This window comes from Tachysurus vachellii, chromosome 12 (genome assembly GCF_030014155.1).
Source record: "Tachysurus vachellii isolate PV-2020 chromosome 12, HZAU_Pvac_v1, whole genome shotgun sequence".
Taxonomy (NCBI): domain Eukaryota; kingdom Metazoa; phylum Chordata; class Actinopteri; order Siluriformes; family Bagridae; genus Tachysurus; species Tachysurus vachellii.
In genome coordinates, this window is record NC_083471.1 from 18,413,644 (window position 1) to 18,428,225 (window position 14,582).

Below are 14,582 nucleotides of genomic sequence, written 5' to 3' on the forward strand. Positions count from 1 at the left end.
ACACAATGGGCAGCAACTTCAAGCTATGAAATAGTTTTTCAGCAGCAGGGACTGGGGGGTTGTCAGAAGTGAGGAATTATAAACAGATCCTAAAATATACAGAGTGATTCATCTGAAAGACAGTCAAAACAACACAATAGTAACTTTGAGTGTTGTGAATGTCCTTGAGTGTCCCAATCAGAGCTTGGGCATGAACCTGATAGAATATCTCTTGAGTGAACTGACTCTGGTACTAGTACGCCGAGCTCACCACTTCTGAAGATTGGAAGGAATATCGGCTGGAACAGTGGTTAGCATTGCTTCCTTACAGCTGCATGTTCCCCAGTAATCCTTATCGATTCTGAATGCACGCTGACCCTGACCACAATGGTGCTGAACAAATGGATGAAAAATCCATGCATGCTAACATTGTATAAAAAGAACAAAATAATGGATAAATAGTCTGAATACTTGAATAAATGTGATTTAAAATTGGACATAATAAACAGAAGGATCATTGATCTGCCTTTTTTAACTTCCGACTGCAATAAGTGATTAGTTCAAGGTTTTCTGTAGGTTGTAAGACGTAACAATGAGTTCTTTTCCTAGTGTTCCGCTAATCCCCAAGAGCTTTTATCTGACATTGTACACAGTAACAAGCATAGTCACACACAGCAATAAATGACTATGTTTGAAGTGACAATGAGTTAATTAACCTCTATAAAGGTATATTCCCTTATGGTGAGAAAATAGAAGTGCATCAAAAGAAGGTTAACAGGATCACATGAGATTAGATGCTGATCTTCCTGTGTGCATATTAAGCCTCACTTTTGGACAGATTTAGCTGTTATTTGGGTTAAAAAAATTACACTCAATCATTCGTTGGCTTAGTAAGACAAGTTTGATTAGCAGTGACTTGACTTGACTTTAGTTTCACAGATTCTCTACAGTCTCTATGTCAACAGACTGCTATGAGCAGAAAGGTTTAAGTATTTCTCATCAAATGCAAGTGGATATTTGATTCATTTGATGGCTGATTTGTGACTACTTTGATTAGCCCATTACTATCAGACAATAATAGTAATATTAGTAATCTCTAAATAATATGCTAAATGTATATCTGAATAATATGGTGAGGCTAAAGGTGGGTTAACTATCTTTTCCAGGATTAACTAGTATCACTATGACCTTATATTACCATTTTGATGAATAAATATAGTTAGATATAAAGGCCATGTAATATTTTTCAGCTGCAGGTTATGTTCCTTGGTGAAACTGCTATTAAATTAGTGTGACCAGGTTCATGACATTGCTGGAACATGCCATTTAACCCCAGCTATTATTTTTACACAGCAAGAAAGATATGTCAGTATCAGTTATTGTAACACATTAAATAAATTAAGGATCATGTAAGTAATATTATTTAATTATTTGACTTGAATAAACCTTGTAATACACAAGTGCGATAAAAAATGTACGTAAGTAACATAATAATAAACAACTGCAACAACTGCGTTAAACAATATTTATTAAAATCAGTGAGTAAAATTAAACCCACAACAGATGATATGAATAAACAACTAAATTAATACTTTTGCAAAATTCAGAAGTAATTTCAAATATTTATACCTGAAAGCCAAAGTTCAGTAGGTTTTTATCATATCATGTAACATTCTAACCTTCTTATTTATGAGGCTGTGTTTATTGAATTCATGACTCAAAGTAGTCAGTGCAGGAATGCAACAAATATAAATTAATACATGATTTAAATTACTGACCTACAATGTTGACAATAGTTATTTTTATTGATGCTAAAGTTAATATTTTGTTAATGTGAGGTAATGAAATAAATATTGTTAGAACCTGAATGAACTGATAACGCAGTTTTTAATGATGTCACATAAGATGCGTTTGTCAATTTTTGGTAAACATTTCCAATGGTCCCATCATTTAATTCAATATTTTTGTGATTAAGAATGTAATTCAAGAGTTAACACTGAGTCTGAAATGCGACTTAAATAAATAGAAATTCATCTTATGTTAGATCCACCTTCACTTTAGCAGAAAAGGCTCAAAGTAAAATGTTTTCCATTTGTAAGCTTGTTTTTTATATACTTAAAGCTGTAGGGGTTACAGTCCAGATCTGGCACAGTCTTGCTAAAGTGAACTGCATTACATTCCAGCCTCATTACAGGTTTTTACTGACATTATTAAGGTTGGCCTTCTCTGACCAGAAAAATAATAGCAGCTGCCAGTCCTGACATTACAACTCTTGATTTAGCCACTGCTTAATGTGAGTGAATTTTGAATTTAAAACCCCAATGAAGGCAGTTGGAAACATTCAATTCCATTATTTGTCTCTTTAGTCTAACTCATGATTGATGTAACTAACAGATATAGACAGTGGGGTCCAAAAGTCTGAGACTTCACTGAAATTCTGAAGAAGAAAGAAATAAACAAACTAAAAAACAAATATTTGATATTTACAAAAAAATGCAACAAAAATGTTGGATTTAATTAGCAAAAATATTCTTTTTATCAAATGAGGCACATCATCCATTTCTTTTAGTCATCTATTTGATTATATAGATGCAAACGATTAAATTTTATATTGCAGTTTTACTTTATTTCAAGCATTGTGAATAATCCATAATAAATTACTGACTCTCAAATGAATATGATAATAACTTTAATAACTTGGAGCAAATGATTCTGTATATATAGTATGAAAATAGATATATAGCATGTGGAGTTTATTTATGATTAGCCATTAACACAAGATTGAGTGTGCTGATGCACTGCAGAAACAGCCTTTCACAGTACAGCATATGGAAAAGGCCAAGAGGGCAGCAAGAGCCACCCGAGCCAGCTGCCAGGAGAAAAAATAATGTTGTGCTTCTATAAAGTATTATTTATGCCCTCAATTGACATTTCTTTTCCTTATTAACATAAATTCATGCAAGGTGTATTATTCAGTTACATATTAAACACATGCTAGTTATTATTCACTAACCATTATGTCCTACAATCAATATTACATCTTTTGCAAGATTTATATTTTTTTATATTAAAAAAATATATTTACAAATTACATTACATTCATGGCATTTGGCAGACACCCTTATCTAGAGCGACCTAATTTTTCTTTTTTCTAACAATTTATACAGCTGAGCAAGTGAGAGTTAAGGGCCTTGCTCACGGACCCAGCAGTGGCAGCTTGGTAGACCTGGGATTCAAGCTTACAACCTTCCAATTAGTGGTCCAACACCTTAATAACCCCAATATTGCATTATTGAGCATTATTTTAACATGCGCATTAAGACAGATGCCAAAAGCACCTGTCTGAGCTGTTTTTTTTTCCATTTGGAATTTTTTCCATTTAATTTTAAATTATTTATGTTTTGTTTCATAATGTCACTTCACACAATAATTTTGGATTAGTGTCATGAAATTAAGTTTGATCTTAAAGAGGAGAATAATCATGTACTTGATATGTCATCTTTCAACATTGTTTTCATCATTGATTTTTTTATTTCCCCATCACATACTGTATCATTAGTCACTAAATAATGATTTTGCTACAGAAGTATTAAAAAAAACCCTGTAGGTCACTGAACTATGGTCAGTTCTTGCTTACCGTTATCATTTCTGGTACTGTACAATATGATTTAATTTAATATGACTGAAATATTTTAATGGGTCTACATCCAGAGCACAGTCCTCCAGTTGACCTTTGCTATAGGAAATCTGAATAAGCTTGATGGACAGTAGTTTGATGAAAGAGGGAATATATTTTTTGACAAATTGTGGATTGTTATTTATCCCAATATATAGGTGGTTTAACAGGATTGTTTGACAATGCACCAAGAAGCAGTGGTAATCTGCATCCCACATGGAATTTCACACTTGAGGGATGGTGGATATCCTTGGGTTAAGCATTTTTACCTGCAAGCTAGTGAACTTTGAAACACCAGAACTCCTAGTGCTGCCTCTGGGAATTTCCCGACCCCCTGATGAAGGTCATGGGAATTTCCGCCTGTCAATCCCTGACACTAAGTAAATACAAAGCACAACTAGTGTGGCACAGTGCTCCCCTCCTTTCACCATCTGTGCTGCACTGTGCCACTCCCTCACAACCTCCTGCAGCACTATACCAGGCCTGCTGCTCCACCGGCCCTGTACCCAGCTGCTAGCTGTATGGAGATTACATCACTCAGCCTTAGCTAAGCTTCACTTCTGAACCTCCTCAAGCTGCTGAAGCTCATATCTGATGAGAAAGTACAGGCCCTGAGGGAGCCAAATAATGTGAGTGGGGTTGGCGATGTGTGTGATAGTATGACAGTATGACAGACTCACTATGATAAAGAGCATGTGCATATGTATGAGAAGCAGAGATGTAAAGAATGATGTACAGTAAAGTCTTGTAGAATCAGGTATTAAATCATTTAACAGTTACAAGTTGTTATTGTTTAGCTTCTTTTCCAGTGGTGGAGTCAGAAACAGAATGAGTTTTTGTTTGTTTGCTTGTTTGTTTTTGCCAGGTTTGTTAAGACATCCTTACTTTTTTTTTAATAAATTTCATTCAGAATGAAGTGTACATTGTGAGGAGATAATCCAAATTGAGATCTTTAATATTTTGACCTCAGCTATGTAGTCAGAGATGTATGTCCTACCCTAAATATTCTGCTCGGTAATGCTGATAAAGACATTTTCTTGAAAAACACAGAGCAAAGAGCAGCATTATATACACACATATTTTTATTTTCTTACTATAAAACTATGAACCTTATAGTAAACTGTAACAATTCTAAATGACTACTCAGTCTGCCTATTCATTAAACCCTTGCCAAACTTTCTTTAGAGAATGCAGATAGAACAAACATAATAATAATTTCTTAGCTCCAAATAGTATAATCTCAAAATGAAAACGCACATATTTCAGTTCATAGCTTCCAACATCAGCATATTAAATTGTGCATCCACATCTACTAAGAAATCCTAATGTTCTGTTCCCTGTTTTTCCTTGAAGCCAAATAATCGATTTAAAAGAGGTGGTCAAGGAACAACTGAAAAAGCTGCAGTATCTTCCAGCTTTGGTGGTGTGAACTGCATGTGGATATTTTAACTTGAATAGGTGCCAAGAAATTCAAGTTAAGCACTTGCATAGTGTGACTCCGAGGGCTATATTCAGATTGAGCAGTTCATATTTTATTTGAGATCATATTTTATTTGAGTATTTACACGGGAACAAGTTTTCTATAATCAGGGTTAGGCTTACACGGGTGCTTAAATTAATCTAAAGCACCTCCCTGTACTTCTAACTTTTGAAGTTGGCACTTTTTTCTTGAGTAGTGTCCAAGGCAGGGTAATCAATAGCATCTAGGCCACCACCGAAACATGGAAAATTTACAGTATAGGAAATTGGAAGGTAAGGTAATCCCCTACTAGTCATCAGATACTCAGCTGGAATAGTAATCTGGCCACAGGAGAAGACAGATGCCACTAAACACAAAAAGAATTCCTCTCAATACATGTAGGGTTCCTCCCAAAATCAAGCACCCTGAGACCTTGAGTGGGAGGCCAAGGATTAGTGAGTGTCAGAGCCATTATTCATAACGCAAAAAACAAGAAGCATCCATGAACACATCAGGAAGATGGTCCCTTGGGAAGAACCTGCTAAGAACGAGCCTCAATCAGCAGAACAGTATGTGATGAGGAGGAAGACAAAATATTGTGGAAGAGCCCCTCCATGGGATGTATCTTTGGCAGGCAAAGGACGTTGCTGACTTCAAAAAATCCTACCAGTGACTAGAAATGCCCCTAAGCAGCAAATCCATAGAGCTAGCAATCTAATACAGATGACAGGACCCAAGTTGCAGGCTGTGAAAAAATACCACAAAAACGTACAACATATAGTCGCAGGGTGTAAGATAAAAGCTTGGACAGAATATACTGAGATGCTTAACCATGTGGCGGGGATGGTGTATGGAAACATTTGTGGTTAGAAGTTTCCAAGTACTAACGGGAGAACTTTACTTAACACTACAGAAAATTGTTGAGAATTGACTTCCAGGCTGACAAACCAGTCATAGATAGTTAACATTTACCTTTACATCTCTATCGATGAATACATCAACACTAGTTCACTAAGTCATAGACTAAGGATACCATCATCCTAAAACTCAAATACATAAAACAGGAAGAAAATAACCACTAGTTTAATATTTCAGGAAGAGGTAGGTCTTCACTTATCCTTTGAAGATAGCCAGTGACTCAGCTGTTTGGATATCTAGGGAAAGTTTATTCCACCACCTTGGTGCCAGAACAGATAAAAGTCTTGATATATACCTACCTTGAGATGGTGGGACCAGTCGAGCAGTTCTAGTAGATCTGAGGGTGAAAGGTGCAGTGGAAGGAGTGATAAGAGCTTTTGAGGTAAGAAGGTGCTGTTCCAATTTTGTCTTGTAGCAGCCTGTGTGGATAAATTAGCCAAATCCTTATGATGATGTAGAGAAGTTACGAACATGAGCCTGTCAAATTAGCAATATGTGAGGAAAAAGACAGTTGATTTTAGTTTTTGTTGAAAATGAGCAACAGATGGCAGTTGTGATAGATGTGGCAATCCCAGCCAAAAGTAACATCAAAAAGCAGGAGCATGAGAAGATAGAGAAGCATCTGGATTGAAAAAATAATTGGAACAGATGTGGACAGTGACATCCAAGTAATCCCAGTGTTAATAGAAGTATAAACGGCTGTGACTCCCAAACTGGGAGATTGACTCCTGCAGATTCCAGGTGCAACATGTGAGGTCTCGGACCAGATACAGTCCTAGGAACAGCTAGGATTTTGTATGGAACTTTCAATTTTCCATGCCTCTGCTCGATTACTCTAGCTTGTGTGTAATGTGTCTGGCTTTTCACCTTGAAAGTAATCGCAGGGTATGAATTTAAGTGTACATACTTAAATAAAGTATAAGGATCACTGTTTATCATAAGTGTTTTTAAAACTTAAACATGTTCCTTTCTTATTGAAAAATACATAGTAAGAGCTGCATTTTATCTGTATTAACCAGAATCCAACAACCAGATCTTCTCTGGGTCTCTAGGGACCTGCTGCTTGATTTAGCTTCATATGCTTCTTCTACTTCAGTGTTTATAAATTGAGCCGAATGATGACCTAAACAGGCACAGAAGTAATACTTAGGAGACTGATCCCTCTCATGGGATCGTGTCTCAATAATAAGTCTTTAGCTTTAAAAAGAGATAGTGGGAGTGCCTGTCTGTTTCTAATCTACCACTCACTCACTCAACTCACTTAATCTCATGTCTTGTAGCACTAAGCCTCTCAGTAATCATAAAACCTAGACTGGGAACTGCAGCTTTCAGCAAAATATATTTAATGTCTAGAAAGCCTGATAATAAAGCTACAAAACAGGAGCACGAGTAATATCTGCTTGAATTCAGCGCCTCTTTTGATTTGACTTGCATTTCAGAGATCATCTTAGGATTCTCACACCTCTATGGGAGTTGGAGACAAATTAGACAATCTTTCCTTTAGCTGTTGAAGTAAGCTTGCCACTGAAAGGTGTTTTATTCTAGACACAAAAATATTTCATCAGTGCTCACCGTTAGAGCAGATCGTTGTGCTTGTGGGAAAAAGAAGATAAATTCTTAACATTTTGTTTAGAATTGACCTACAGTGCTCACTTTCTTTCAGAGCCTGCAAAAAAAAAAAAAAATTCTTTTATCTGGTATTCCTAATATCACTCCACAGAGTGACTCATCAGGTCTAGTCCACTGGTTTCAACTTTCACTTAAAAATTTCGTCACCTGCTTTTTGTGTCATAATTACAATAGTTTAATTCTGCCAGTGCTAAACCCTTTTTTTTTTTTTTTACAATTTGCTGGCTGGTTATTACAGTTGTGTGCATTTAGATGGTTAATTATCCATGAAGCATACAGCTTGATATAATTTGCGCTCATTATTCTATTAGCCCTCCTTGATTTGTTTATTTTAGTGCTTTAGTGACGTTGATACATTTTGGAAATATATATTAAATGTTGTTTTTCTGGCAGCTTGGTTGAATTTTATGGACATTTGTAAAGATCATCTTGAAAGTGCCGTACCATGACCAAAACAAGAATCATAGTACCTACAGTATATTGAGATTTAATTACTAAATGCAGACCTTTCCATATTCAGCTTTCATTATAGGTATTGTTTTGTGTACATTCTTTCCATAGTTTCTCAATACCACCTGTTAAAATCCTAGCTAAAAGATAATTATCAAAATCTTTAGAAGTTAAATTAAGATTACTGTGCAGAATTGTGCCTTTCAGACAGCATGGATCAAGACAGAACAATCCATGGTGTGCTTTACCATTTGTGTTTAGCCTGTTTGTCTGCTGACTGGCCATGGCTCTGGATTGTCACTGTTTAACTAGACCTATCTATATATATTACAAGAAATGATAATTGTACCTTCCCGAGTGGATCCAATACCAGATTTTCCCAAATTTTCAGAGCACCACCGGACATCCAAAACTTCATTAACCATAACCTTCTGTAAGTTTCATTGCCAGGTACATTGTGATGGGGCCAGAGTATTTGTACAGATCATTTGTGCATCTTTGCACTGTACATCAATTTCTAGTATCCCTAAAGGCCTAGCTAATTTCATGTTGTAGATTCTCTTACATCTAGAGCACATTCAACAGGCTTCGTAGTGTTTCCCTGACTGAATGAGGCAAACCTGTTGAATTTACAAATTGAAAAAGGATTATGCATTGCTATTATTCCAATCAGTCATCCATTTCATGAGTCACAGCCCCAGTTTAAGTTAAGAACATTTATAACTTCCTTTAACAAATCTGCCTCTTTCTATCACTAAACCACTCTAACATTACAATATATAGTTTAAATGTTAAAGTCTTATCTGTCACACTGGCTTCTAATCTACACTTTTCACAATGAATATCTAATGCATCTTAACCTTAACACAATGAATTAGATTAGTTTTTAGTAAGAATGTTTCTTATAGAGGATAGATTATATCCGGCTAATCAAATGGGTGTCACTGCTATTTGCTCTAAAGCAAAATATAGAGGAAATGTAATGGTGTATACAAAGAATGCCTGGAAATTTCACCAGCAGTAGAAAAACCGAAAAGTAAACTTGGATGCAAAAAACAGTCCAAATGTTAACTTTCCACATCCATAAATTTAAATACATTACAAACCTTCTGACACCCATTTGTTTAGAACCTTGATTGTGGATGCTTCTTGTAGAACTCTAATCTGCAAACAAAAACATTTCAGGAAGCTGATGGAAAGCTCAGCAAATGAGCACAGTGTCTCTGATAATCAATTTTTCATCACACCCCCTCTTCCTTTCACCATAAGCCACAGACTTGAGATTGATGCTATGGCAGTAAAGAACGCATTGCAACAGTCTGGAGAAGAATGCACAAGTTGTATATTTGGTGTTTGTGATGCACAAAGCTGAGCCTGACTCAGTGACTCGCCACAGTTGTCTTTTGTTCTTTCTGCTGATATACTTCAGGCTGTCTGCATGCTAAAAAAAGGAGATGGAGCTGCCTTTGAAGCCCACCGGAGAACTTTGTTTTCCACCAGCCAATTTTTTTTGTTCTTGTTTCATGTGAACTTTTACCCTGCCTCCATACGTAGGTTATACAGAGAGAAGTGGAAATTGTTTACTCTTCTTCAGCGTATTTTTTTCCCTCACGTTAAGAGAAACAGATTTTTTTTTTACCTAAAAAAATATTTTGATGTCCTGTTACTGTTATGCTGAGGCTCTTTTAAGCTGCATCTTCTAAGATCTTTTAAGGTGCATACTTTTCTAAGACTGCTATCAGTGGCTTTGAAAAAAGTAGGTATTTTGTATTAGTAGGTATCACTGTATTTTGACAAGATATCATGAAACAAAGCCTGGACAATACTTAATAGCAGTAACCTGGCACAGTGTTTTCAAAACTTTGCATGTTTTCTCACTTTCCTGGTTATAGCAATATAGGAGTAGATCCTGGACCACTTAACTAGGGATTGCACTGCACAATTTTTCATAGCCTGTAGTCCTTTATTTGCATCTTATCTAGCCTAATTTAAAATAAAAAGAATAGTCTAGGATACATTTCCTGGGAGATTTTATTGCATTCCCCATATTTTTAGTAGATCACAATCCCGACGCTGCCATGGTTATCCAAAGGCAAGAGTTGAAGAGAACACCAGAAAATTTCATCTCCGAGCTAACATATGTGAAAGAAGGTCACTGACTTCAGATCTCAACATAGTATTTTTTCAATATATTATCAGTACTGTACATTGGGACTGAAAGATGCCCCTACACAATTCAGATGTATAATTGGACAGTGTAGACAAGATTCAGAAGACCTAAACTACCTATGAAGGTTTACAGTTATTCAAGTTGTGTTGAATTTCTCAACGTACATTTCATCATGCTTACTGCTAATCAAAACTTTGGACTTTCCTGATCTTTATTCTTTCAGGTGTTTCAAGGAAACTTCGATAATGACACACACAGGAAAAACGTGATCGATCCTCCCATCTATACCCGCTTCATCCGGATCCTTCCATGGTCATGGTATGGGAGGATCACTCTGCGTGCAGAAGTACTTGGATGCAGGGAGGAAGAGTAAAAATCCCCAGATCCCATTTTTTCTTGCTTGGTACACTTCAGTACCAAATCCAGATTCAATATAAACTTTGCTCGAGCTGTATAAAGGATAAATTTCCAATAGCATTTGCTTTTTTGTTTTTCCTTCAAAATGGTTATGAAAAAAAGAAACATCCCTGGGGGGGGAATGATTGCTGTTTTAAGTTTTGTAAACTAAATTCTGTCCCTAACATTATGTTTGTTTTCTTAATTTCCTGCGCTTGGGATTAATTGGCTCAAGTTCCATTTTGCCCTATGATTATAGAGTCGTCATTTCTGATATAATTACGGGATTTGGGTTGGGTTTATTTCACTGTGACTTAAGCAGTGGGATGTTAGCCACTAGATGGTGTCACTTTTAAACCAACACAAAATAAAAGGATATACTATGCTTCATGGACCATAAGCAAACTGCTAAGATGTTTAAAACGCCACTACTATAACAACAGCATTTATGTTTCCTGCTTTCCTGTTTTATTTTAACACCTTATCAATTCTACACTTACATAAAACACAGATGTTGCGTAGACATAATATGATGCTCTTGTATTATATATTAAACACTAAATTATTGCATGGTGCATAAATTATATTAGAAATGTTAGGCATCTAATTCCCTTAACATTGTATTTTTGCTCCATATTAAACATTTATCACTTAAATTAATAACTTTGAATCTGTTTTTACTTGCATTTTTAAAAAAATATCTCTCTCTCTATATACAGTATATATACTTATACAGTATGCCAATTAATACAAGTACTATGTAAGTCATGAACTGGAAATCTTATGAAATCAGTATTAGAAGTGTGGCATAAATGTAGCTCTTGCTAAATTTTCACAGGTACATAAATGATTGGACTTATTAATACTAAAGTGCACTTCCAGCACAAAGCTACACTTAGAGACTTGTCACACAGCCTAGTTGCACCAAGCCGCTCTCTCACCCAAACGCCACAGGAATTTTAATGAGCAAGAAAGATTTAATTGGATATATAATTCCAAAACTCTTAAAAAAGAAAAGAAAATTGCTAACCTTCATAACTTTGCCACTCATAACTTTTTATAGCTTGTGCAAATTTTTTACAGATGTGCAATTCTGTGAAATTATGTTTGTTTGATACCTAAAAGACAGGCTATCGAATGTTTTCAACTGAGAAATGTCCAGGAGGGTTTGCAATCTTGGGCTATCTTTAATCTCGGTTGTATTTAATTTGTTGCTGTTAAAATGTGCTATTATCTTCTATTTGTATGTCCAGATTCTTGCTATTTTTATTGCCTGGTTATTTCTTTTTTTTTTCTGCTGCATTGCTCAGCTTTACTACTGTATTTTTTTCTTCTTCTTTTCATTAATGTTAAATCCTCAGGATGGAAGTCACAAATCAGCCCTTGGTAAATCTAAAGTAAGAAAAAAAATTTCACCCAAACTTAAACCATCAATGTACAATCTGATATACTATAAAGATTATGAAGAATTCTAATTCAGTTTTGTTTGTCTGTCTTGGGAATCAATGAATTCAGGTTTATAACGGGATAACTAGAAAGGGTCTAGCCTAAAAATCATCAGTTTTTCTTGAATGCTGAGGAGGAGTGGATATCCCTTTTAAAGCAGGGGAAAGGGGCCACTTAGCCATGTAATGTACCATAATATTATCTTAAACCATTCGTCATTGATCATTTGTAAAACTTTGAATGTGATGTGTAAAACAAAAAAGAAAGAACAAAAATGAAAAAAAAATCCATTAACAATGTTTATTCACAATATGGTGACATGAAACATAATCATTATGTACACTTACATGTTTTCTAACAGATGAATGTTGCAAGAAGTCATACATTTGTATTTGATTTATTCTGATTTATTAACATCTATATGGAGGTATTGATATGGTAATCCTTGTCTAACATTGCCCTGTGTCGCTGCTAACACAGGCTGTCCTGTTCAAATGACTTGTGTGCACATCGTAACAGTTTTTTGTACTTTTTGGGGGCTAACATTCAAAGAAGATAAAAATCTTGAAAAAATGTCCATAGGCACATTTTTAAAATAATATATATACTGGTGTGTTCAATAGTCTGGTATTTCTATTTTATGTGCTGTGAATAGTGATGTGTAAAGCTGATATCAGGATATACCTGTGGGCCACACATCAAGTTTGCTTTATTTTTTTTTTCTTCATTTTTTTGCTTCATTTTGTTTTTTTTGTTTGTTTTTTTTGTGTTTTTACCTAACAACTTTTGCAAATAAATAAATGTCACCCCCATGTTTTGCATTCAATTGGAAGAATCTGACAAAGTGTACTGATAACATGCTGATTAGTAAAAGCTGAAGAGTGTACAAAAAAGCCATTATCACCTGTTAGTCCACTCTTTGGTTTGACAAATAAATCAAAGTCTGTGAAATAAAGTCTGGGTTTTTTGGTTTCTTTTTTTTTAAATCATGATATGTTTGGGATCGTTAGTTTCATTCACGAAGAGTGCGTGTAACAATGTCATGTCCATTAGTGAGCCAATTATGAGGGAGTGACAGAGTGAGGGTAATTACTTCAGATAAGCGAAGACTTATTTAAATAAGTCCCAAATAAAGACCCAAATTAAAACATAATTGGAAAACAGTCTGTTTATTGCACTTTCCCATCATTCAAGGGCATTTTAGCAGGGAAGCGTTCTTACTGAATGATTTTATTTCTTTTAAGTTACGTAGATATGTATTAGTTCTCAGTCACCTTCAAATTTAACACGTAAAACTCGAGTTGAATACAAAAGTTTTTTAACCGGACAAATGAGTACGTACTTTACTTTCAATATACATAAGAATGAAGTGTGCTTATAACTCACTGTGGGTTAAAGCAGCAGCAGAAGTAAGAAGCAGAAGTAAAATTTCAAGATTGTGAAGATTGGCAATATTGCCTTAATAATCACTCAGGCTTTCTTTTATCATACTTATTTTTTTCTCATAAGCACCTCTGAGGCAATCTGAGAGAGATTAGTGACTGCAAGGTGGTTTTAAGTAAGATGTCTCTGGTGGTCAGGAAGAAAAGAGGAAAGATAGAAAAGAAGACCAAGTGCTAGAAGTTGAAAAAGGAAGAATGTTGTGAGGAATTCAGACACAACTGAGAGGCTTTGAGGCTTTGGGTGGTTAGGAAGAGCTTTCAGAAGACTGGCTAAATACAGCAGACATGATCAGGAAGACAGGTAGGAGGGTGTGTTCTGGAAGGAGAAAAAAAGATAAGGAAACACGGTGGTGGAACGAGGAAGTACAGGACAGCATTCAGAGGAAGAGTAACTAAAATAGACAGGGTCACAAGGAATCGCAGCGCCAAACAGAAAGCGTACGATGATTTGTATGCCAGGTAAAACACTAGATACGGTGAGAAGGACTTGTACAGATTAGTGAGACAGAGAGATAGAGATGGGAAGGATGTGCAACAGATAAGGGTGATTATAATAAGATAGAGATGGAAATGTGCTAACAGACGAGGAGAGTGTGCAGAGAAGATGGAAGGAGTATTTTGAGGAGCTAATGAATAAGGAGTATGAGAGGAAAAGATATGAATATTGTAAAGCAAGAAATAGCAAAGATTAGAAAGGATGAGGTGAGGAAGGTTCTGAATAGAATCAAGAGTTGGTCCCGATGGCATACCTGTGGAGGTGTGGAGGTCTACGAGAGACAGTAGTGGAGTTTCAATCTAGATTGTTCAACAGGATTTTAGAGAGTAAGAAGATGCCTGAGGAATGAAGAAGAAGTGTTCTAGTGCCCATCTTTAAGAACAAGGGTGATGTGCAGGGTTGTAGCAATTACAGAGGTATAAAGTTGATGAGCCACACAATGAAGCTATGAGAAAGAGTAATGGAAGTTAGGCTAAGAAAGGAAGTGTATATTTGTGAGCAGCAGTATGGCTTCATGCCCA

General features: G+C 35.6%; 1 protein-coding gene across 2 annotated transcripts in view; it reads left to right on the forward strand.

Moving 5' to 3' along the window:
• edil3a (EGF-like repeats and discoidin I-like domains 3a) overlaps positions 1 to 13,021 on the forward strand; it is a 174,682-nt gene extending 161,661 nt beyond the window's left edge. For both annotated transcript variants that reach the window (XM_060884204.1, XM_060884205.1), the window contains exon 10: positions 10,505 to 13,021. In XM_060884204.1, coding sequence (XP_060740187.1) covers positions 10,505 to 10,654 — 150 coding nt within the window. In that variant the 3' untranslated portion in view covers positions 10,655 to 13,021. The remainder of the gene's footprint in view (positions 1 to 10,504) is intronic.
• The last annotated feature ends 1,561 nt before the right edge of the window (positions 13,022 to 14,582 follow it).